The 20886-nt window shown below is 59.8% G+C and overlaps 2 protein-coding genes and 1 long non-coding RNA gene across 5 annotated transcripts; 2 read left to right on the top strand and 1 right to left on the bottom strand.

Moving 5' to 3' along the window:
• Nucleotides 1-386: 386 nt before the first annotated feature.
• SLC11A1 (solute carrier family 11 member 1) lies at nucleotides 387-9503 on the top strand. 2 transcript variants are annotated; one of them, XM_022567672.2, is made up of 15 exons: nucleotides 394-567; nucleotides 1081-1214; nucleotides 1993-2115; nucleotides 2411-2530; nucleotides 3463-3569; nucleotides 4013-4083; nucleotides 4422-4489; nucleotides 4670-4825; nucleotides 5424-5582; nucleotides 6974-7063; nucleotides 7191-7310; nucleotides 7751-7900; nucleotides 8359-8432; nucleotides 8846-8999; nucleotides 9141-9503. In XM_022567672.2, the coding sequence occupies exons 1-15, from the start codon at nucleotides 561-563 to the stop codon at nucleotides 9246-9248; spliced, it is 1641 nt and encodes a 546-aa protein (XP_022423380.1). In that variant the 5' UTR covers nucleotides 394-560; the 3' UTR covers nucleotides 9249-9503. The 2 variants fall into 2 exon arrangements, with proteins under 2 accessions (XP_022423381.1, XP_022423380.1); XM_022567673.3 differs by lacking the exon at nucleotides 1993-2115 and having other exon boundaries at nucleotides 387-567.
• Nucleotides 9504-9523: 20 nt separating this feature from the next.
• Nucleotides 9524-14064, bottom strand: LOC111171825 (uncharacterized). The gene is made up of 2 exons (XR_002643754.3): nucleotides 12900-14064; nucleotides 9524-12349 (listed from the first exon to the last, which is right to left on the bottom strand). It is a non-coding gene; the product is annotated as an uncharacterized LOC111171825 (long non-coding RNA).
• Nucleotides 14065-14087: 23 nt separating this feature from the next.
• On the top strand, nucleotides 14088-19844 carry CTDSP1 (CTD small phosphatase 1). Of its 2 annotated transcripts, none has more exons than XM_022567675.3 (7): nucleotides 14088-14254; nucleotides 15655-15803; nucleotides 16267-16368; nucleotides 16484-16540; nucleotides 17170-17262; nucleotides 17390-17575; nucleotides 18109-19844. In XM_022567675.3, the coding sequence occupies exons 1-7, from the start codon at nucleotides 14188-14190 to the stop codon at nucleotides 18235-18237; spliced, it is 783 nt and encodes a 260-aa protein (XP_022423383.1). In that variant the 5' UTR covers nucleotides 14088-14187; the 3' UTR covers nucleotides 18238-19844. The 2 variants fall into 2 exon arrangements, with proteins under 2 accessions (XP_022423383.1, XP_022423382.1); XM_022567674.3 differs by having other exon boundaries at nucleotides 16264-16368.
• The last annotated feature ends 1042 nt before the right edge of the window (nucleotides 19845-20886 follow it).

The following is a 20886-nucleotide window of genomic DNA, read 5'->3' as shown; positions in this document are numbered from 1 at the left end:
TCTTTGGCCTGAATCTTCAATGCATGTCCCTGTGGCAGTGCCTGGAAGGTCTTTTCCTCTGAGGCACTCAGTGGGAAACTGAGGTCGAGGTAGGCATCAGAACTCCCTTCCTCCCATTAGGCCAACCACTGGCCATGGGACTCAAGAATGAAAAGGAGAAGGGTCTGATTGTTTGTGCAGGGTGAGAGAAGGTGGAGGCAGGGGGCAGTCACGTGATCTAGACATGAATGCCCAAGTGGCAGGAAGTGTCTGAAATCAGAGCTAACTTGGGAGGCACAGAACTCGGGGTGTCTGGAAGGGAGCCAGAGGAGTTGTGGGACTCAGGCCAGGAGGGGAGCAAATGGCCATACTGTGGTCACCCAGACCCTTCCACCAGAGGTGGCCACTTCTGCCTTTGGAAAGTGTTTCACAACGCTCCGTGTGTGTGAGGACAGCCCAGCTCAGCTGAGGATGGGTAAGAGGGTGTGGACTCACACACTCACCAGCACCCAGAGAGGAAGCGTAGCCAGAAGGGCTGCCCAGCACATCACTTGTGCAGAGTGCCTGAGTCTGCGGTCCTCATGACAGGTGAGTGGCCCCCTCCAGGGACGGAGCCTGAATGGGGGTGGAGGGGGGAGTCAGGGGGGCAAGGACACCGGCCTGAGGCTGGGTTCTTCACATCCCCAAGGGCAGAGTGCCCCCTTGCCTCATCTCTGTGGATCTGGAACCCCTGGAGCCTCCTTGGCTGCTGGAGGTGGCAGGGATGAGGCCAAGGGGCACACACGGTGGGGCCAGCTTTCCCTCCTCAGAACCCATGTCCCTCTCCACATCCTCCGTGACGAGAGAGATCTGGGTCTGGGAATCTCTGCACTCACATGGAAGGAGGGTAATCATGAAGGCCCCACTTCTCACACATCTTCTGTAATGTTTGGTCCGGGGTGGAGGCGGTGGACCCAAGATGGGAGTCAAGGCCTCCTGTTCAGTTGGGCCTTCATTTCTCCACTTTGCCAAGAGGAGGTGTGGGAAGAGGACAGATGGCTTTAATCCTGGGCCACCAGAAACAGGCACGTCACTCACCAAGGCTCATGGGGCCCCTTGCAGGTGACACAGGCCCCCCAAAGCTCAGCAGGACCAGATATGGCTCCATCTCCAGCCCACCCAACCCAGGGTTACAGCAAGAGCCTCCCGGAGGGACCTACCTGAGCAAGAAGATCCCCATCCCAGATGCAGAACCGGTGAGAATGCTGGAAACTTCCTGGGGTCTTTCGGGATGGACAAGACCACATGGGATCTCACAGGGGGAGGGGGGTCCCTTCCAGCTCTGAGCAGCCGTGATGGACAACGCCAACCGCTGTCTCCCTGCTTCTGTCCCCAGTGCTTAGCTGGGGCACTTGATATTTGTCTAAAAATTATCAAGTGGCTTTCTAGATGCATCTCAGCTTTCCTAGGAAGGGAAAGGGACCTGGGGTGAATTCTGGTTGGAGCCTCAAGGATTTGTTGTAACATTTAAGGAAAGGACGCAGACAAAGGCATCGGGAGACGTGGAGCTGAGAGACTATCACCCTGCATTCCCAGAAGCTTTAGCAGATGCCCAGGCTGCTGGGCCAACCCCCGGAATGGGGGTGGGGAGACCCTAGGCTCAGCGGACTCCAGAGAGGAGGCCCTGTGGTCTGAGAAGGGACTGGGCAGGGAGGCCTGACCCAGGAAAGCTCCCCTCTGGGCTCTGAGGACCTGCTGACTCAGGGCCTGCCCGAGGCAGGCTGGTCAAGTGTAGACCACAGAAGCTGACCGATCCAGAAAGCTGATCTGCCGTGACTCAGCAAATCCCGAGTTCCTCCCACCCCCTGTGCTCCACTACCCCCCACCCCAGGGTGGCAGCTCCAGGAATGGGGAATGGAGGGCAGGGCTGGCCAGCCTGGGCCCATGAGCCCAGAGGGGCTCACCTGGGGGCTGGCCATGGCCAGCGGCCCCCAAGCCTGTGTCCAAGACCCCTCACTCCACTTCCCTCCACAGGGCGCGTTCAGCCTGCGGAAGTTGTGGGCCTTCACAGGGCCCGGTTTCCTTATGAGCATTGCTTTCCTGGACCCAGGAAACATCGAGTCGGATCTTCAGGCTGGGGCTGTGGCTGGATTCAAAGTGATTGAGTCGGGGCACGGTGGGGCGGGGGTGACCAGGCTAAGTGGGTGGAGACCCCCAGCTTGCCACGTTTCCCCAGAGTGGCCTTCATGGCCAGTGTTCCTGGGAACAGGTGTTAAGATCAAATGGACCACAAAAGGGTCCCCAAACCAGCCCTGCGGGAGTGCGGGGGTGTCTTCTAGCTCCATCTCCCCAACTCACTCCCCAGAGGGTGTCCTTGGTTAGAGGGTCCCAGCAGCTCAGGGCTTATCAGACTGGTCCCTCTGGCTGACGGCCTCTCCCTGGCTTCTCGCAGCTGCTCTGGGTACTGCTGTGGGCCACCGTGTTGGGCTTGCTCTGCCAGCGACTTGCTGCCCGGCTGGGCGTGGTGACAGGCAAGGACTTGGGCGAAGTCTGTCATCTCTACTACCCTAAGGTGAGCTTGGTGCACCTGGACAGGAAGCACCTGAAGAGGTGACTTGCCCAAGGTGAAAAACAGGTGGGCATTGGCTCGGGATAATCATTGGCTGGGGTGGGCACCGGGGACTTGGCCGTCAGTGTCCACGCAGGCCAACAGAAATCACGCCGCTAGATATTTCAAAGGTATCTAATGCAGGGATGCAGTCACAAAGGTGTTGAAAGAGCTGGAGGAGCAAGGGAAGGAGGTGTTACCCAGAGATCAGAAAGCTGCTGGACAGGAGCCCAGGGGCCATCATTCGCACCCAAGCTTCTAGAAACATTGCCACCACTGCTGACTGGAGCCCACGTTGCCTGGTGCCCTTGCTGGTGCCAGCTCCAGAAGGGGGGGGGGTAAAAATGATGTCTCCCTGCCTTTCCATTTCCTTTAACTATTTCCTACTGTTGACCTAAAACAAATAGACTGCTAGATACTTCTCCAACAAAGATGGGTTTATTCAGGATCAGCAGAGAATCATAACTGGGGAGTCTGAAGCCATGGGGAGCCACGTGCAAGTCTCCGCACAGCAAAGGAAGGAGAACACTTTTATGGAGGGGAAAGGGAATTTGGGAGGCCGATAGTAAACAAAGAGTCCATGGCTTTTCAGTGGCTGAGTCCTTGCCGGGAATGAAGAGGAGTCTTTCTTCTTCCTGTTGGGCTCTGCTATCTTCGCAGGGCGTGGGGGCTTCCCCTTCTCATCTCCCGACTCTATTTAATTGAGGCTTCTGTTGATTAATTTTACACCATGAAAACCTAACTGGAAGCCCGCTGGCAAGGCAGACTTGCAAATGTAGTTTGCAGGCTTCCAGCCCAGGAGTAGAGAGCCGGGTACAGAAAGGTCAGTCAGTGTAGGTCTGAGACAACAGACAAATAATTGGTCCAGCCTTAATGACGGGATTACCTCCCCCTAGGTGCCCCGCACCCTTCTCTGGCTGACCATCGAGCTAGCCATCGTGGGCTCAGACATGCAGGAAGTCATTGGCACAGCTATTGCATTCAATCTGCTCTCAGCTGGACGGTACTCTGGAGGGGCCCCAGCTCTTCAGTCCAGGGCTGGGAACAGCGGGTTTTTCCTCCCCAGGCCTTCTATTTCCATGCGTCCATTTCATCCTCCAGTCACCTCTGACTCAGAGCTATTGCCCAATTTGCCAGATGGGGAAGTGGAGACCCAGATATGTAAAGTGACTTGTCTCAAATCACACAGATGTCAGTCACCATGCAGCCTTCAGGACTGCAGCCCCAAGCTCCCTACCACGCTGGTCCTCCACACAGCTTGGCCCTTCCTAGCGTGTATGTGCCATTTTCCCGTCTCTAGCACACTCCCACTCCCCTCTCCCTTAGCTGTCTGGGGCCACTTGAGTGCCTGCTCCCAGGAAGCCACATTCTACAGTCTCCAGCCCTGAGGAGGGAGTTCCAGACTCCTGGACCGGGCGGGGCTGACGCAGGCCACTCTGGTTTCAGAATCCCACTCTGGGGCGGTGTCCTCATCACCATCGTGGACACATTCTTCTTCCTCTTCCTCGATAACTACGGTGGGTGCCTCTCATCCCATAGGGGACTTGGTGGGGGGGGGGACCGGCAATGAATGTAGGAGCTGATGCTCTGCTGAATTGGGAGAAGTGCTCCTAGCAGCCTCACTCTGACTGTATGGCCTTGAGCAAGTTACTTAGACTTCTGTTTCTTCATCTATAACACGTGGATAACAGCACAGGGGCCCCAGGGCTGTGGTGAGGCTTCACTGAGCGCTATATGTCAAGCACTTGGCACAGTGCCTGGAACAAAGTGCTCAGGATACCAGCCATTAATAATTGTTTATGTTATAATTTTGGTTGTTTGGTTTTTTGGTTCTGCCCCTTTGTTCTCCCCCTAGGGTTGCGGAAGCTGGAAGCCTTTTTTGGATTTCTTATTACCATTATGGCCTTGACCTTCGGCTATGAGGTGGGAAGCCGTACCAGTACCACGTCCCCACACCAAGGCCACCCCACTCTGCCCCATGCAGAGCCTGAGGGGAGCGGGGAGCGGACCTTAGCCATGCTCCCTAGTGGCCAGGGTTGGGGTGGAGGGTGAGAATGGCTGCTCAGGGGTGGGGTGGAGCCTGACCGAGGCTCCCCTCCACAGTATGTGGTGGCACGTCCTGCTCAGGGAGCACTTCTTCGGGACCTGTTCCTGCCCTCGTGCCCTGGCTGCGGCCAGCCCGAGCTGCTGCAGGCCGTGGGCATCATTGGCGCCATCATCATGCCCCACAACATCTACCTGCACTCAGCCCTGGTCAAGGTGAGCAGACTGGAGGGGAGGGAGACATGCTCTCTCCCTAAGGGCCACACCGGCTCCGCCCCCAAGGCTGGAGCCCCGCCCCTTTGGCTCCCAACTCTGTAAATTTAGGAGGGAAGTGAATCACTCTTTATTCAATATGTAATAATAGAGGGTCTACTGTGTGCTGGGAGCTGGAGGTCAGTGATGAAGAGACAGATAAGTCCTCTGCCTTCTTAGAGCATGCATTCTAGCAGGAGAGACAGACCATGGGCAAGTAAACAATAAAGGAAAGAAATGGATTGTGAAAGGTGCTCTGAAGGAAACAAAAAAGAGAAGTATGATGGAGAATGACTGAGGAGGGGGCTCCTTTAGAAAAGGAGTCAGCAAAGGCCTTTGAAACATGAAGGATGGGAAGGAAGACCAGGGGAGAAGAGATTCTAAGCAGAGGGACTGGCAAGTGCAAAGGCCCTGAGGCAGAAACAAAGGCCTATCCCAGACGGCCATGTAGGGGGCTTTAGAAAGAACTGGGGTTTGGGGGGAACATAGGTAGAGGTGTGAGGGTAGAGAATGTTGGGATGACTCAGGGACTTCGGTGCTTCCCTCCCTTTGACTTTCATAGTCTCGAGAGATAGACCGGACCCGCAGGGCAGACATCCGAGAAGCCAACATGTACTTCCTGATTGAAGCCGCCATCGCACTGTCTGTCTCCTTCTTCATCAACCTCTTTGTTGTGGCTGTCTTTGGGCAAGCCTTCTACCAGCAAACCAACCAGGCTGCGGTGAGGCACACCCCATACCCACATGCCCTTCAGGCTTTGCTGGGGACTCCAAAGAGTGCAGCTAAGCCCTTCGAGTCTCTGTCCTGTACTCCAGGCACTGGTAGGGGAGGGAGTCTGCGACCCTGGCCTCTGGCTGGGAGCCCCTTCCCCACCCCACTGGGGAGACACGCCACATGTAGGCTTGCACGTGGTCAGCCCCACGCCAGGGGCTACAAGGCACAGACGTCTAGGGGAGGTGACTGGGGGGAGGAGCTGAGTCTTGGAGGATCCAGCATTCCAGCTGCACCTTGAAGGATGGGCAGGATTTGCCCAGCAAACTGCAGGAAGGGCATTCTGGGAGGGGGCTGCCTGCCTAAGCACGAGCGTGGGGTCAGGAGTATGCAGACAGGCAATTTCTTTCCTTGAGTTTCTAGTGATAATCTTCATTATTAGTAGATAAACTGTCATTCATTCAGCAAAGATTTATTGAGCATTTATGTATCAGCCAGTGTCTTAGGTCCTAGGGATACAGCAGCCAATGATACAGAGACCTTGCCCTCTTGCAGATTAAATTCGGAGGCAGTGAGCAAACAGGAAACAAATCAACCAATCAGTTGATCGGTTTCAAAGGAAAATATGAACGATGTTGTAAAGGAAATAAAGGGGGTGATGAAACATAATTGGGGGTGTGGTGAGGGAGGGACTACTACATTAGGCCAGGTGGTCAGGAGAGGCCTCTTGGAGGAGGTGACATTTGAGCGGGCTCTGAAAGCGAAGGAGCCGGCCAGCTCCTCCCTGGCTCTCTGGGATCTGGGACTCTGCCTGTCTCAGTTTTTGAGTGAGTCTCTGTCCCAAGGCTCTAACAACTGCTAGCCAGTGTTGGGCGCTTACTGAACGCTGACGGGGTGGGGTGGGGATGGGACAGACTGGCCAAGCCTCCGGGGACATGGGCACTGCCACTGCCTTTCTGTGTGACATTGTGAGGTCATAGCCCTCCCTGGGTCTCTGCTCCTTAGCATAAGGAGAGAAGTCTAAATAGGGTGGCAAACCATAGTCACACATTGCCTTCGAGACCAGCCGAGTCACAGAGCTGTGGGAAGTGGGTCCCACGTAAGGGAGAAGGGCCTGTGGGGCAGCCTGAGTCCCTGCCGGCCAATTGTCTCTCTGTGGTAATGCCAGCTCTTACAATCCAAGAGCAGCTGGAAACCAGGGTCTCATGTTAAATCTTCTCAATTGTAAATGTCAACCAATTCACACTAAAGAAAAAAAAATTTGTTAGTCACACAAAATATGTCTGGCTGGATTCAGCCCGCGGGCCACTAGTTTTCAATCCTTGGTCAAGGCTTGGAGGTCTCATTTTCCAACATTGAGTGTGCGCTTCACATCTCCTTCCTACTGCCCGGTGCCCGCAGTTCAACGTCTGTGCTAACAGCAGCCTCCACGACTACGCCAAGATCTTCCCCATGAACAACCTTACAGTGGCGGTGGACATTTACCAAGGAGTAAGCGCGAGGCAGGGCGGGTATGGAAGGGCTAGATCCAGCGGGGCTCCTCGCCACATCCACCTCAGAGGTAGAGTCTGCGCGAGAAGGGGCGGACCCATGGCTCTGACCACAGTCCTCCCTCCAGGGCGTGATCCTGGGCTGCCTCTTTGGCCCCGCAGCCCTCTACATCTGGGCGGTGGGTCTGCTGGCCGCCGGGCAGAGCTCCACCATGACCGGCACCTACGCGGGACAGTTTGTGATGGAGGTGGGGCTGGGGCGGGCCCGGGCGGGCAGGGGACTGAGGGCAAGGCACACTACTCGGGGCTCGGACATCCGCTTCCTTGATCCTTAAGGCAGCCCAACGGGTGCCCTTATAAGCCCCATTTTACAGATGAGAAAACTGAGATTCAGCGAGATGAGGCCCGAAACTGCAAACCCAGAACTAATAGAAGGCTTTTCTCCAACACGGTTTAGTCTTCAGCAATCAGCTGTGGGAGGGGAACACCCCCTAAAGGAGGGGAACCCCCCCTAATTTCCCCCCATCTATCCCCTCACCACCAACTATGGACAGAGCTGCCCCCATTTCAAAGATGGAGAAACAGAGTGTTCCTCCAGGCATGAGATGGGCTGAGGGAGGATAGAGGGTCCCTCCCTTGGAACACAGTCCTGCACCCTGCCACCAAGGTGCCCACCCCACCCCCCCAGGGCTTCCTGAAGCTGCGGTGGTCACGCTTCGCCCGAGTCCTGCTCACTCGCTCCTGCGCCATCCTGCCCACCATACTCGTGGCAGTCTTCAGGGACCTGCGGGACCTGTCAGGCCTCAACGACCTGCTCAACGTGCTACAGAGCCTGCTGGTGAGCCTGCGGGCCCTATCACCTCCTCCCGCTGTGGAGCCAGACAGGAACCACAGCAATCCCCCTACAGAGCCTCCCCTGCGTCCCAGGCGCTATTCTAAACACACCTTATCTACAGGCCTCATGTACTCTCCACAGCCACCCCGGGGGTAGGAACCACCACTAGTCCCATTTTGCAGATGAGAAAACTGATGCATGCAGTTAAGTGACCAGTGGCACAGCTGGGATACAAGCTCAGGCAGCCTGGGGCCAGAGCCCCCAAACACTCTCTCCTGCTTCCGAGCCCCTACAGCCTTGGAAGGCGTAGAGGTGGAGAAGTTGAGGCCCAGAATGGTTAGGAGACTCTCCCAAGGGTGCACAGTGAGGCAGAGGGTGACTGGAGCCCCGGCCTGCTCCTCCCCTCCTTGCTGTATTCTAAGGGCAGGGTCCCTCAGCCCCCTCCTCCCGATTCTCCCCAGCTTCCCTTCGCTGTGCTGCCCATCCTCACGTTCACCAGCATGCCCGCCCTGATGCAGGAGTTTACCAATGGCCTGTGAGTACTCCCCAACCCCAGCACTGGACTTACATTACCACACTTGATCCTCACAACCACCAAGAGGTAGGAATTCCCATTATTCCCACTACCCAGATAAGGTCAGAGAGGTTAAGAAACTTGCCGAAGGTCACACAGCTAGCTAGCAAGTGGAGGAGCCAGGACTGGAATCCTGGGCCAGGGGCTGTTTCTAGAGCTTGAGCTCCTCCCCCTCACCTCAGACTCTGCTTTTGCCAAATCCTGCCAGTGTGGTGCCTGGAGGGCCCAGGAGGCAGAAGCTGGCCAGGGGTCTGCTCCAGGGCCCACAGCCCTGGGAAGCTGGCTTTGTGTATCCACCCCCCACCTTAGCTCCAGGCTGGCTGTGGGCACTGGAGGAGATGCAGCCAATCCTGAGCCTCCCTCTCGTCCCCAAGGGTGAGCAAGGCCTTCACTTCTTCCATCATGGTGCTCATCTGTGCCATCAACCTCTACTTTGTGGTCAGCTACTTGCCCAGCCTACCCCACCCTGCCTACTTCAGCCTTGTGGCACTGCTGGCCGCAGTCTACCTGGGCCTCACCACCTACCTGGTACTGTTGGGTCCGCGGGCGTCTTGGGGATGGGGGAGGCAAGGAGAAGAGACAACAGATGGAGGGCTTAGTGGGGGGATGCACTGGGGCTTCCCCCAAAGGTCTTGTCCTCTCCCCTACTCATGGTCACCCCTCCTCCAGACCTGGACCTGTCTCATCACCCATGGAGCCACCCTTCTGGCCCACGGTTCCCACCAACACTTTCTGTATGGGCTTCCTGAAGAGGATCAGGAGAAGACCTCTGGATGAGCTCCCACCCAGGGCATGGCCGAGGGTGTAACGAGTGGGGCAGACTGGCCTGCTGGACCAGTGGGGGTCGGGGGCCGTGTGTGGAGGCAGCAAGATGGAGTTCTGGAAGCAGGCCAACCCTGGTTCCCCTGGTTCCATAGGGACCTGCTGTCTCCTAGTTTGGACAAGTGATTAACCTCCGGATCTCAGTGTTCTCAACTACAAAATGGGGACACCAACCTTGCAGCGGAGGTAAATAAAGCACTTTAACACAGAGCCTGGCACTTGAGACTTAAAAAAAAAAAAATCATTCCTGAAGTATTTATTGAGCACCTATAGGAGTAACCTGACAGACCAACCCAATTGGGGGTGGGACACAGGCTCCAAACTGGTACTTTAAAAATAGAGTCTGAAAACGATAAATAAATGCTAATTCACTTCTTATCCAAAAGAGCAGGGAAATGGAAACAGGAAAGCACAAAATCCCTGAACCATCAAGAATAGTTCCCCTCCCTGAAGGTCTGCCTCGCTCCCACTCTCGCTGGAGTGGCCTCAGCCTTTCTGTTCCACCTGAAACCCCTTTTCCAGGCAGGAAAACAGAAGCGCGGTTCTCCCCTCTTAGGGCGCCAAGTCCTAAGGAACCGAAGAGTCGGTGCCTCTGAGGCCCAATTCCTTTGCCATCTCCCCAGGGGACCAGGCGGCCGGGACTCCCACGCCGCGTAGTTAACGCTCCCTGGGCGTTGACTCCCAGCTCCCCCTAGGGACAGGGACGATCCCGAGCGCCGGTACTCCCCGCCTCCAAAGAGGAGGAGGCTGTCACTCGGGCTTCGCGCCCGGGGGCCTCGGAATCCGCCCAGGCGGGAAGGTGGGGTGAGCTCTGTGGGCGGGGAACCACCTCGGCCGCAGGGAGCGGCCCGGCGCCCTTTCGCCCCTTGAAGGGGCTGCACTTTACAGACGCTCCCTGGGCTGTTTCTAGGCTCCCCCAAGTCCCTCCTGCCTCTTCCCGTCCCTCGGACCCCAGCCCCTGAGCTGTGGCGAGCGTCGGCGATGAGGGGCCGCCAGCCCTTTCCCCTAGATTGAGCTTGGAGTGGGCGCTGTGCCTGGAAGCACCCCCGATTTCCCGGGGATGCGGCGGGGCAGGCAGCTGGGCTCCGCGCTCTGGTTGAGGCGCTTGTTTATGAGAAGAATTTCCTCTTTCTTAAAAGGGCAACGAAACAAGTGGGGCCCTCTAAGAGGGACGGGATGGGACAGGTCTGGCTCACCCGAGCAACGGTGGAGGGGTACCTGGGCTAGAACGCCGCCCAACCTCCTTCTCCCGGCTTGTCCCTGGAGAAGATGGGGCCCCTGCGAACTGAAAGGGAGGATGAATGGGGGCCAGGTAGCGGAGAAACGGGAGACCCCTTTTTTGCTTCCCTGAGGTGCCCCCAGCTGTACCCCCTGCCCACCCCTCTAGTCAATTCTGTAGGCATTAGTTGGGCGCCAGCCCTGTGCTAGACCTGGGGAAGGGAGGCACAGTCTCGAATTAAAGATGTCAGCTCTCTAGGAGCTCACACTGGGTTGGGGGGAACCTAAGTAAATGACAACAAAACACTGACGATCCGAAGTGTGCGTCAGGCACACCTGCAACCGATGAGGCAAGGCCCACAGAAGATAAACTCCTGGACAATATTTTGAAAGCTGAATAGACATAGGGAGAGCAATCAAGGGAGAGATGAGCATGCCGGGAGTTGGGGTGGGGGGGTCAGTGTATGCAAAAGCTAGAGACTTGCAACCTTGTTGGGAGTTCCCCAGAAGAACGGGCAGGCTGGTCATACCAATAGGCAAGTCTGGAGCTTAGAACTTGGGGTAAAGGAAGGTGAGGAGGGGAGGGGACCAAAGGGCCAGCTAAGGGTTGCTCTGGGCCTGGGTAAGGCGTTAGCGATGAAGTCAGGCCAAGGTCAGTCATATCCGGACAGGGACGCCTCCAGCCCAAAAGGGCTGCTCCCTCCCCAGTAGCTCTGGTCCTCCCAGCCCCCAGGTTCAGATCTAACTAGATGTTTCTTCAGCCCCTCAGGCTGGGAGTGGCCTGACACCTTTACTCTCCCCAGAAGCTTCCACCCACAACTCCATCCCCACAGACACCCCAGGCCCGGCACTGCACAGGCGTCCTGACTCACTCCGCATCCACCCCGCTCTGTCGGAATGTGCACCACGGTGTGTCTCGGAGCCCGGGAGGAGGGCATCCGGCCTTTCTGCTCGGCATTCCCCCTACCCACTTGCCTGGGTTGGACCCTTACCAACCCTATTTGGCAGAGAAGGAAGCTGAGGTGCTGGATGAACAAGACACTTGTCCATAATTGCCAGACGGACCCCGGCTGAGTCCTAGTGTTTCTCGACTCACAGTCCCCATGACTTTATCCGTCCTGGGGCGCAAACCTATGAAACAGATAAAAATAAACTATGCGGGTACGGCGACCCCCCCCCACCTGCTGTAGTAGAGAGGGTAGAAGGAGAGCAGCTGGGTGTGGACTCCCCTCTTTCCTGAGGAAACCCAAAGAACCCGCCCCACCTTACAGAACGCTTCCACTAGCAACTCTGTCCCCACAGACCCCAGACCCCCGCACTGCACGGGCGTCTGGGCTCACTCCGCATCCACTCCACCCCGGCGGAAAGTGCACCGCTGAGCGTGAGAAGAGGGCAGGTCTCGCTGGGAGGAGCGAAGGCTCGGAGGAGACGATGGAGGGTGAAGGGGGGGGTAGGAGTAGGAGGTGAAGGGAATAGCGACGGGAGGGGGGCAGCAGTGCTGCCCAGTGCCCTATGCCCAGTGCCCTATCCCCGCGTTAGCTCCCCTGACCCTCAGTGGCACAGTCGGCCAGGTTCCAGCCTTCACAGAGGGAAAGACGAAGGGAGTGGAAAGCGAGCCGCCCTGCTCAGGCCAGGGGCGAGGCCCGGGGTTCACTCAGCCCTCCGCCGCACATTTCCTTTTGGGGTCGGCGCCGACTGAGCATCCGGAGAGAATGCCGAGGCCCCGCCCCGGGGCCGTACCGAAGGGGAGGGGGCTCGGCGCGGCGACAGGAATCCAACCTCTGCCCCCGCCGGAGGGCGGGTCGAGTCGCTAGCTCGTCGGGACTCAGTTTCTTTATCTGTAAAATGGGTTAAAAAAACGGATTGTTCTGAGAAGTAAATGAGATGAGAGGCGCAGCCAAAGCGGGACCCAGACTAAGCGCTCGCCGCAAGTTGGCGATTATCGTGATTAAATGCAATGATGGCAGCCGGCCGGCGGCGTAGTAAGATGTTCCGGAAAAACCCGAACGAACTTTTTGGCTAACCCAATAGCAGAAGGGGGGGTCGTGGAGTCCACAGGATTCACAGCCTCTGACCACCTCCTCCCCGCCCTGCTGCCCAGCCCCGAAGCTGGCGCGCCTTTGGGCGAGCGCCGCTCCCCTCGCGGGGCCTCTCGCTCCCCGGCTCCCCCCTCCGCCCGGCCTGGAGGACGTGCGCCGCGTAAGCACCCTGCGGCCGGACGGGACTGGACGCGCCCGCCCCGCCCCGCCCCGCCCCGCCCGGCGGGGGAAGGAAATGCTGAGGCGTGTTTGTCAATGCTTGGCGTTATGAATATTTTTAAAACGTGAACACAAAATAGTAACGGCAAATGGAAGGAACTTCATAAAAAAAACCACTCGCAAACCTCACCGCGCATCACACGGGAGTTTCCCTCGTGAAGAATCTGCGTGGAAACGCGGGCCCCGCGCCCGCCGGTGTGTCTGCACAGGCCCAGGTGGAGCGGGTGTTCAAGGTCCTCCAGTTGACGGTGTGGTCCCCACGGTTGGGCATTGAGCCCAAAGGGATGGGGGCCCCACTGTGTGTAGCCGCCGCTTGATTTTCCCCCCTGCCCAACAGTCACATCGTGGCCGGCGTAGGGAGTAGGGGAGGGGCCTAGAAAAGCCTCTTGGAGGGGGTGTCATTTCTTCGAGGTCGGTGGGATTTGGCTGTGAGAAGTCGAAGGAGGCGCATTCCAGGCCGGGAGAACAGCAGGTACAAAGGCCCTGAGGCGTGGAGGCGCTAGGCTTCTGGCGAGAAAGCCTGGTGGCTGGAGTGGACGTGGCCGGGCGCCAGGTGAGGCGGTTGGGAGAGGTCGGCAGGGGGCATCCCGGGGCAGACAGTTGGAATTTCCACGCCCTACAACTCCGGGTTTAGGGGAAGGGGCCCGAGACTGCGGTAGGTGGTGACAGTCTTGGTCCGGTTAAGAGCCTAATTGTGTGGATCTGCACAGACGTTTGAAGGTAGCAAAGAGTCTTTGCACGCTCACGACTTCCCTGCGAGATGGCCCCTAGACCGCCGGAGAGACCCATTTTACAGAATAGACGGTGTTACCCTATTTCCCAGATGAGGAAACCGAGAAGCTGCCAGCCCCGGACCCTCGGAATGTGCAGAGGTGGAGCCGCGCCGCCCTCGGGGCACTCCCGGGCGTGGGCGCTCCAGGCGGGCCCTGTCCCCTGGCCGCCCAGCGCCGGAGAATGGTGGTCTGGGTGCCGGCCCTGCCACGCAGCCGCAGAGGCTCGGCCCCGCAGGCGGGCGGGCGGCAGGAAGGGAGGCGACGCCCCCTGGAGTGCGGCAGGAACCCGGCCGGGCCCGCCTCCTAGCCCGCCAAGCCGCGCCGGCCCCAGAAGTGATGAAAGCGCCGGCCAAGTCCAGGTCACGCCGAAACCGTTGCCCTTTTAAGGGGGAGCCTTGAAACGGCGCCCGGGTTCCATGTTTGCATCCGCCTCGCGGGGAGGAAACTCCATGTTGTAACAAACTTTCCTCCGCGCCCCCTCCCTCCCCCTCCCCCTTAGAACCTGGCTCCCCTCCCCTCCGAAGCTCGCGGGGATCCCTCCCTCCCACCCCTCCCCTCCCCCCCGCGCCCCGATTCCGGCCCGAGCCGGGGGGGAGGCCGGGCGCCCGGGCCAGAGTCCGGCCGGAGCGGAGCGCGCCCGGCCCCATGGACAGCTCGGCCGTCATTACTCAGATCAGCAAGGAGGAAGCGCGGAGCCCGCTACGGAGCAAAGGTACTGGGGCGCGCGGAGGGACCCGCAATCCGGGCGCTGCGGGGAGGAGGAGGGGGCCGCGACCCTCCCCAGGGCAACCGCCGCTGCCGCCCCAGGCTCCCGACTCGGCGGGGCCCGAAGCTTCCAACCGGAGGGGGAGCTGGTTGAGAGTTTGAACTCGCAGAGGCTCAGAGACGCGGGGCGGGGCCTGCCCCCGTTTGGGCGCTCCTGTCTGCTCGAGGTGGGGAAACTGAGGCAGGGGTAGAGAAGGGGCGCCCTCCGGGTTTCCCGGACTGGCTGTGCGCGATGCCCGAGAGTCGCCCCCTCCCCCCCATTGGCGCCAGTGGGGCTGGGAGATGGGGGGGTTGAAGAGGGCGCCTTCAGGCCACCAGCTGAGACTCCGCCCCCTCTGGGCCGCGGTCTGGTCGGGTCGAGGGAGGGGGCGCAGAGGTGACAGCGGGCTGGGGAGGGTTGGAAGGATCTCCCGCTACCACACAGCCACGTTCTTCACAAACTTTCGCGTCACTCGTGGAGGCGCCGAGCCTCTCGGAGACGTAGAGAGGGACAACCGCTTTTAAGGATCGCCAGCGCGCCCGCGGGGAGACCCGCGTCGCACCGGGAACTCGGAGCCCCGGCTGCAGGCCGGTGGGCGCCGGGTCTGTGCGCACACGCACCGACTCGAGATGCCGCCGGCCTCGGCCGGGCACCCCGGGGCTTGACGGGTCTGGGCAGGGGGTCTGCCCTTCCTTGTCCCGGTGTTGACTTAAGAGGCTAGGAAGTTCCTCCAGGTCTTCGCACCTGTGGCCTGGGCCTAGCTCTGCCCGGGCCGGGTGGAGGGGATGTTGGAGGGCGGGCCGTCTATCAGCGGGACCTAAGTTGGAGGTCCGGGCGGGGGCGGCGGAGGAGGGGCCAGCAGATGGCGGCAGGACACTGGCCCCAGGCCCCCACCCCCTGTCTCTGGGCCCAGCCTCAGGGAGGACTTTGCACCTCTGGAGGCGGAGAGGATGGAAGAAGGGGAAGGAGAGCAGGAGTGGGCCCCAGGGCCCCAGGCCTCAACCCTCTCTGGCAGGGGCCCTACTGAATAGGGGCTGCTCAGGTACAGGGTGTGTCAGGAGGTGCCCCCAGTGGGCTGATCCCCCAGCAGCGATGGAGGCTGTTAGGAAGAGAAAACACCTTCAGTCCCCGCCTCAAGCCAGCCCACTCCCTAATGTGGGTAACTTTGTACCCACACTAGAAGGACTTGTGGGGAGCGGAGGGGTGGCCTGGAGCCAAGACTGTCTGGATGCCACTTTCGTGTGTCTCCCTCAATGAAGGCAGCACGGCCAGAGCCTCTCAGCCCAGGGGTTCGTGCCTGGGCACACGTGCCCACCTCTGCAGGCCAGTCAGCATGCCTTCCCCCACCTTGGGCCTCCCTGCTTCAGGTGACCAGAAGTCTGCAGCTTCTCAGAAGCCCCGGAGTCGGGGCCTCCTCCACTCACTGTTCTGCTGTATCTGCCGGGATGATGGGGAGGCCCTGCCCGCCCGCAGTGGGGCGCCCCTGCTCGTGGAGGAGAACGGTGCTGTCCCCAAGGTGTGTGATGGCCAGGAGGGCGCTGCAGGGGCACCTGGGCTCAGCCCTCAGGGGGTTTAGGGGGAGGGGGCTCTTCATGACCTGCTCGTAGGCCCTGGAAGGAGGGTGGAGCCCCCCTGTCCCCCCACCAAGCCCTCCACCCTCCCAGGCCTTCCCAGCCCTGAATGCCCCAAGACTGCCTCCCAGGGGAGGGCCCCCCAACCATGGGAATTCTGAATTTCCCCTTCAGAAGTGGAAGCTTTCCTCTGCCTTGGTTTCCCAGGTCAGGAAGTGAAGCCCAGAGAGCCAGGCGGCCTACCCCAGGCTCCAGAGTTGGCAGGGGCAAAGCTGGGAAGGGGTTGGTCTCTCCCACTGTCCTTGTGGCTCGCCAGGTAGAGGGCTGGGGGAGGGAAGACATGTGGAGGAGAAATGACTGGGGCTTGAGAGAGGTGCCCGCAGCCAGCCCCGCCCATCCCCACAGCAGACCCCAGTCCAGTACCTGCTCCCCGAGGCCAAGGCCCAGGACTCGGACAAGATCTGCGTAGTCATCGACCTGGACGAGACCCTGGTGCACAGCTCCTTCAAGGTGGGCCCTGCCCAGCAGCCCTCAGCCCCGAGTCTCTAAGGGAGTCTGCCCTGGCCTGGGAGGCGGTCTCGGCGGGCCTCGCCCCAGCTCCAGCAGCTCTTTTCCCCCCTCACAGCCAGTGAACAATGCCGACTTCATCATCCCTGTGGAGATTGATGGGGTGGTCCACCAGGTGAGGGGCTGGGTGTGGGGGGAGGTGGTAGGCTTGGCATCTGTCTTCCAGACCCCAGGCTCTTCCCACCAATCCTGAGAGTCCCAGATGGGACTCTGATAGATGTGGAATGTCAGAGGCCCAGAGAGGGTGTGAGACTTGCCTAAGGTCACACGGACCCTCAGGGACTTGGCCCGACTCCAAGGCCTGCAGGGAGTCGGGGTCCTCTTCGGTGCCCCCTCGCCCCACCCTGCCCGGGACCCAGTTCAAGTAATTCAGGATAGGTTGTGTGCTGTCCAGCCTGTTCTCCATTACTTGGCTCGGGGGCCGGTGCTCTGCAGCTCTGGGGTGAGGGGGTTGCCCCCAGACCCCTACATCTGGCTGAGGCCATGGTGGAGGAAGGGGCTGGGAATTAGTGATTCCCTTTGAGGCAGGGCCCAAAACCAGGAGTTGGAGGTTCATTTTGATACTCTTCTGGATGGGTGGGTGTCTTCCCCAGTGGTGGTTGCACCGGCTGGCTGAGTGGAGCCCGCAGGCCATGGGACCAGCCTCCCTCCTGTGCCTCCTCCACGCACTCCCTCCCAGCCCCCAGCCGCCCTGCCCCACCCAGGCCTGTGGGCCAGCAGTCCCCTCACTGGCCCACCCCCCAGGTCTATGTGCTGAAGCGGCCCCACGTCGACGAGTTCCTGCAGCGGATGGGTGAGCTCTTCGAATGTGTGCTGTTCACCGCCAGCCTTGCCAAGGTGAGCCCTCCACGCTCCGAAGGCCTCCTGGGGCATCTCTGCTTCCTATCTGCCTCCAGCGCATGACCTCTGGGCAGTGACCTCTGGGTCGCTCTTGGCCCTGGATGACCCACCTCCTGCCCCCCAGTACGCAGACCCAGTAGCTGACCTGCTGGACAAGTGGGGGGCCTTCCGGGCGCGGCTGTTTCGTGAGTCATGCGTCTTCCACCGGGGGAACTACGTGAAGGATCTGAGCCGGCTGGGCCGAGACCTTCGGCGGGTGCTCATCCTGGACAACTCACCCGCCTCCTATGTCTTCCATCCAGATAACGCCGTAAGTGCCGGGCAGGGTGGGGATGGGGGCCCCTGCTGGGGTCTGGTGCCCTCCCATTCCTCCCTCTTTCCTCAGTGACCCATGCCTGCTGCCCACCCGCCTGGTCCACCCACTGCTGCTCCCTGTTCTGTGTTAGTCACTTAGCCCATTCTGCCTGCAGATACAGGGCACCTGCCATGGGCTCGGGTCCCTGCTGGACACTGGAGCAGTTTCCATTTTTCATACCGCCAGCCGTGAGCTGTTAGTGGAACACGGAAATAATTTAGTGGGTCTTAGTTGGGATTTTTTAAAAAATGAAATAGAACTGAAAATATCAGAGTGCTTAACACACGGTAAGGCTAAGTATGGTCCCGCAGAACCTCTGCTCTGACCTGTGTGTAAATGTGACTCACTGGGGCTGCCCTCAGAATGTCTGAAGACTGGGTAAGGGGCTTCCAGGAGGTGGCCCGTCGAGCAGGGTGCTCAGGATTCATCTGCACATCCTGTGCTCAGGGCCGCCTGCCCCCCTCACCGCCCTACACCCATCTGCTCAGGTCCCGGTGGCCTCGTGGTTTGACAACATGAGTGACACGGAGCTCCACGACCTCCTGCCCTTCTTCGAGCAGCTCAGCCGTGTGGATGACGTGTACTCAGTGCTCAGGCAGCCTCGGCCCGGCAGCTAGTCAGGTGCCACGGGGCCGGGACCTGCCCCTGACCGCACCCTCACCCCTCACACGCGGACTCTTCCTAAAGAAAACTCAGCGCCACGGGGAAGTGGGCGTCTCCCCCGCCAGCCCGGCCAGGCTGTGCAGGGGGCAGCAGGCTGCACCGAGGGCGACGAGTCCCTGGGTCCCTGTGTCAGTGCCTTAGAACCTCCTCCTTCTTGGGGGGACCTGTGGGGCCCTGCGTGCCGCCTCCCTCCTTTTTCTCTCTCTCTCTCTCTCTCTCTCTCTCTCTCTCTCTCTCTCTCTCTCTCTGCATGGCCATGTTTCTCTGCTGCCAAATTGGGTCCCTCGGGCCCTTCCAGTTCTGCCTGGGGGAGGGGCAGAGTTTTGCTGCCCCACGCCTTGGGCCCCCAGCCTGGGAACAGTGGACACCAAGTGCCTTGCATAGAGCCCTCTTCTCGGCCCAGTTTTCCCAGGGCCACGATCCGGGTCAGCTCTGCCTGGAACAGCCATCAGGTTGCAGCAATCTAGGCTGGTGGGGGAGGACCCAGTCTCCCCACCTCCTACCTTGGGACTGCTATAGCCTCCACCAATCTCTGCCTAGGAGGGCGGGGAGGGTAGAAGGTCTGTTACCACTTGTGAAGGGAGCAGGGGTCTGTCCTTCAAGACCCTAGAATCCAGCTTCTCCGGGCTCATCATCACCTGAGGGCTGCTTCCCACATGGCCCAGGCTCCAACCTCTCACGTTGGCCTTGACCACCCCGAGGCCCTGGGGTTCGGTGCCCCAGCTCCGAGTGTGGAGGCATAGGCAGGATCCCTTTGCGGTGCCATATAAATATGTATATGTGTATATAGATTTTTAGGGGAAGGAGAGAGGGAAGGGTTGGGGTGGAGACACCCCTCCCTCACCCCTTTCCTGGACCCATAAACTGGGGGGAGGAGGGAAAGGATTTCTACATTTTTTAAACTGCTATTTTCTGAATGAAACGGGCTGGGCCAAATGGCCCCAGGCCCTGTCCTTTGTCCCTCACACCCTTTTCAGCTCCGTTTATTCATACATTCAAAAAACATTTGTTGAGCACCTTTTCTGTGCCCAGCGCTATGCTAGGCCCACCACGGCGTGTGCGTGTGTGGGTCTCTACACCACCTAAGGGGTGCCTCCCCCACCCACCCCATACTTCACCGGTGCCTTTAGGGGATCTGTAGGAGGTGGGACCCTTCTTGCGGAGTTTGGGGGACTCCAGGAAGCCTGGCCAAGCTGTCCCCCTCCCCTGTGCCAACCCACCCCTGCAGCCCTCTGCCTCGCGCCCTGCTGGCTGGGGGCAGCTCCCAGGATGTGCTGCCTTCCAGCTCTGAGTCCTTTGTCTGGAACCCCTCCCCCAAATGCTGGGTCTGGAGGTCAAGGCCTTGGGCTCTCCCCAGGGCCTGTCGGTTAAGGGGACCCACATACCAGTGCCAAGGGGGATGTCAGGTGGAGATGTCGTTACCCTTCCCCCCCCCCAGAGAGCTGGGGGTGGGAGGGAGGACAAGGTTGGTCTGAATCAGGTGACCTTCCCATCTAAGTGCCTTCTCTGTAAAGGAGAGCCCCAAAGTGATGAGAACTAAAGAGAAAGCCAGACCCCCCTATCCTGACTCTGTGGTTATTGCGGGGGGGGGCGTTGATGTGCGGGGAGTCCCTTGAAGCCACACCTCGCTTCAGCAAACCCTTAGGAGCGACGGCAGTAGTAGTGGAGGGAAGGGCTGCCCTAAGCCCCCTGGGGCTTCAATGAAAGTGCGAACTTTGAATGGATCTGAGTGCATCCGGCTGTTCTATTTAATTCTACCTCTTGGCCTCAGTTATCTAATCTGCAAAATGGAGACAGGCCCTCTACAGAATTGATTAAACGCCTGCACAGGGAGGACTCAATATTATTAGCTCTAAAGCAAGCTGAAATGCGTCCCTAGGAGAGGCCCCTGGAAGGTATTCGGAGACGGGAGGGGTGTGGTCTCCGCTCTGGAGCGGAGGGGAGGGGCTCATGAGGCCCCAGAGTGGGGAGGTGGGGTGCGGGACGAGTTAGAGGGAAGCCAAGTTCAGCTCCAAACGGAAGAACTTAGAACGCGGTTGATCCAGGCCGCGTGCGGGCGGCCGAGGCGTTGCGGGCTGAGCCGCGCCGCCAGACGTGCTGGCAGGCTGAGGCGTCTGGGGCTCTGGGGAGGATGGGTGGGGTCGCGGGCTCGGTCTCGTTCACCTCCGCACCCACTCCGACCGCGGCCTCTCACTACCCGCCGGCCGCACCCTCGCACGAGCTTCTGGCCCACTTCCTGCCTCCGCCCCTCCGGCCCTGGCAGCACTTCCTTTGCAAAACTGGGCAGCCCCAGGCCCTGGCAGGAAGTGCCTTCCCGGCCCGCCCTCGCCTGCTTCCCACGGTGGCCGCTAGAGGCCTCTCTCCTCGCGGACGCCCGGGGTCCGCAGACCCGGGCCTCAGCTGCTCGCACTCTGGGCGCACACACCCAGCCCTCTCCCCCACCCCGCCCGTGGCTGGAAAGATGAGGGCAGGCTTCATTCTCCCCTTTCCCGGGAGTGGGTAGCTTCTGGCTCCATCCCGCCCGCCCGAACAAACCCACTGGGGGGAAGGAAGGTCTGCCCCTCCCAAAGGTTGATCCCTGTTCCCGCAGCTCCACCTCCCCT

Source organism: Delphinapterus leucas, chromosome 8, assembly GCF_059928025.1.
Source record: "Delphinapterus leucas isolate spDelLeu-1000000601 "Yukka" chromosome 8, BTC_Dleu_Yukka2, whole genome shotgun sequence".
In the NCBI taxonomy this organism is placed as follows: domain Eukaryota; kingdom Metazoa; phylum Chordata; class Mammalia; order Artiodactyla; family Monodontidae; genus Delphinapterus; species Delphinapterus leucas.
The sequence above is the reverse complement of the archived record's forward strand: the minus strand, read 5'-3'. Positions and strand labels throughout refer to the sequence as shown.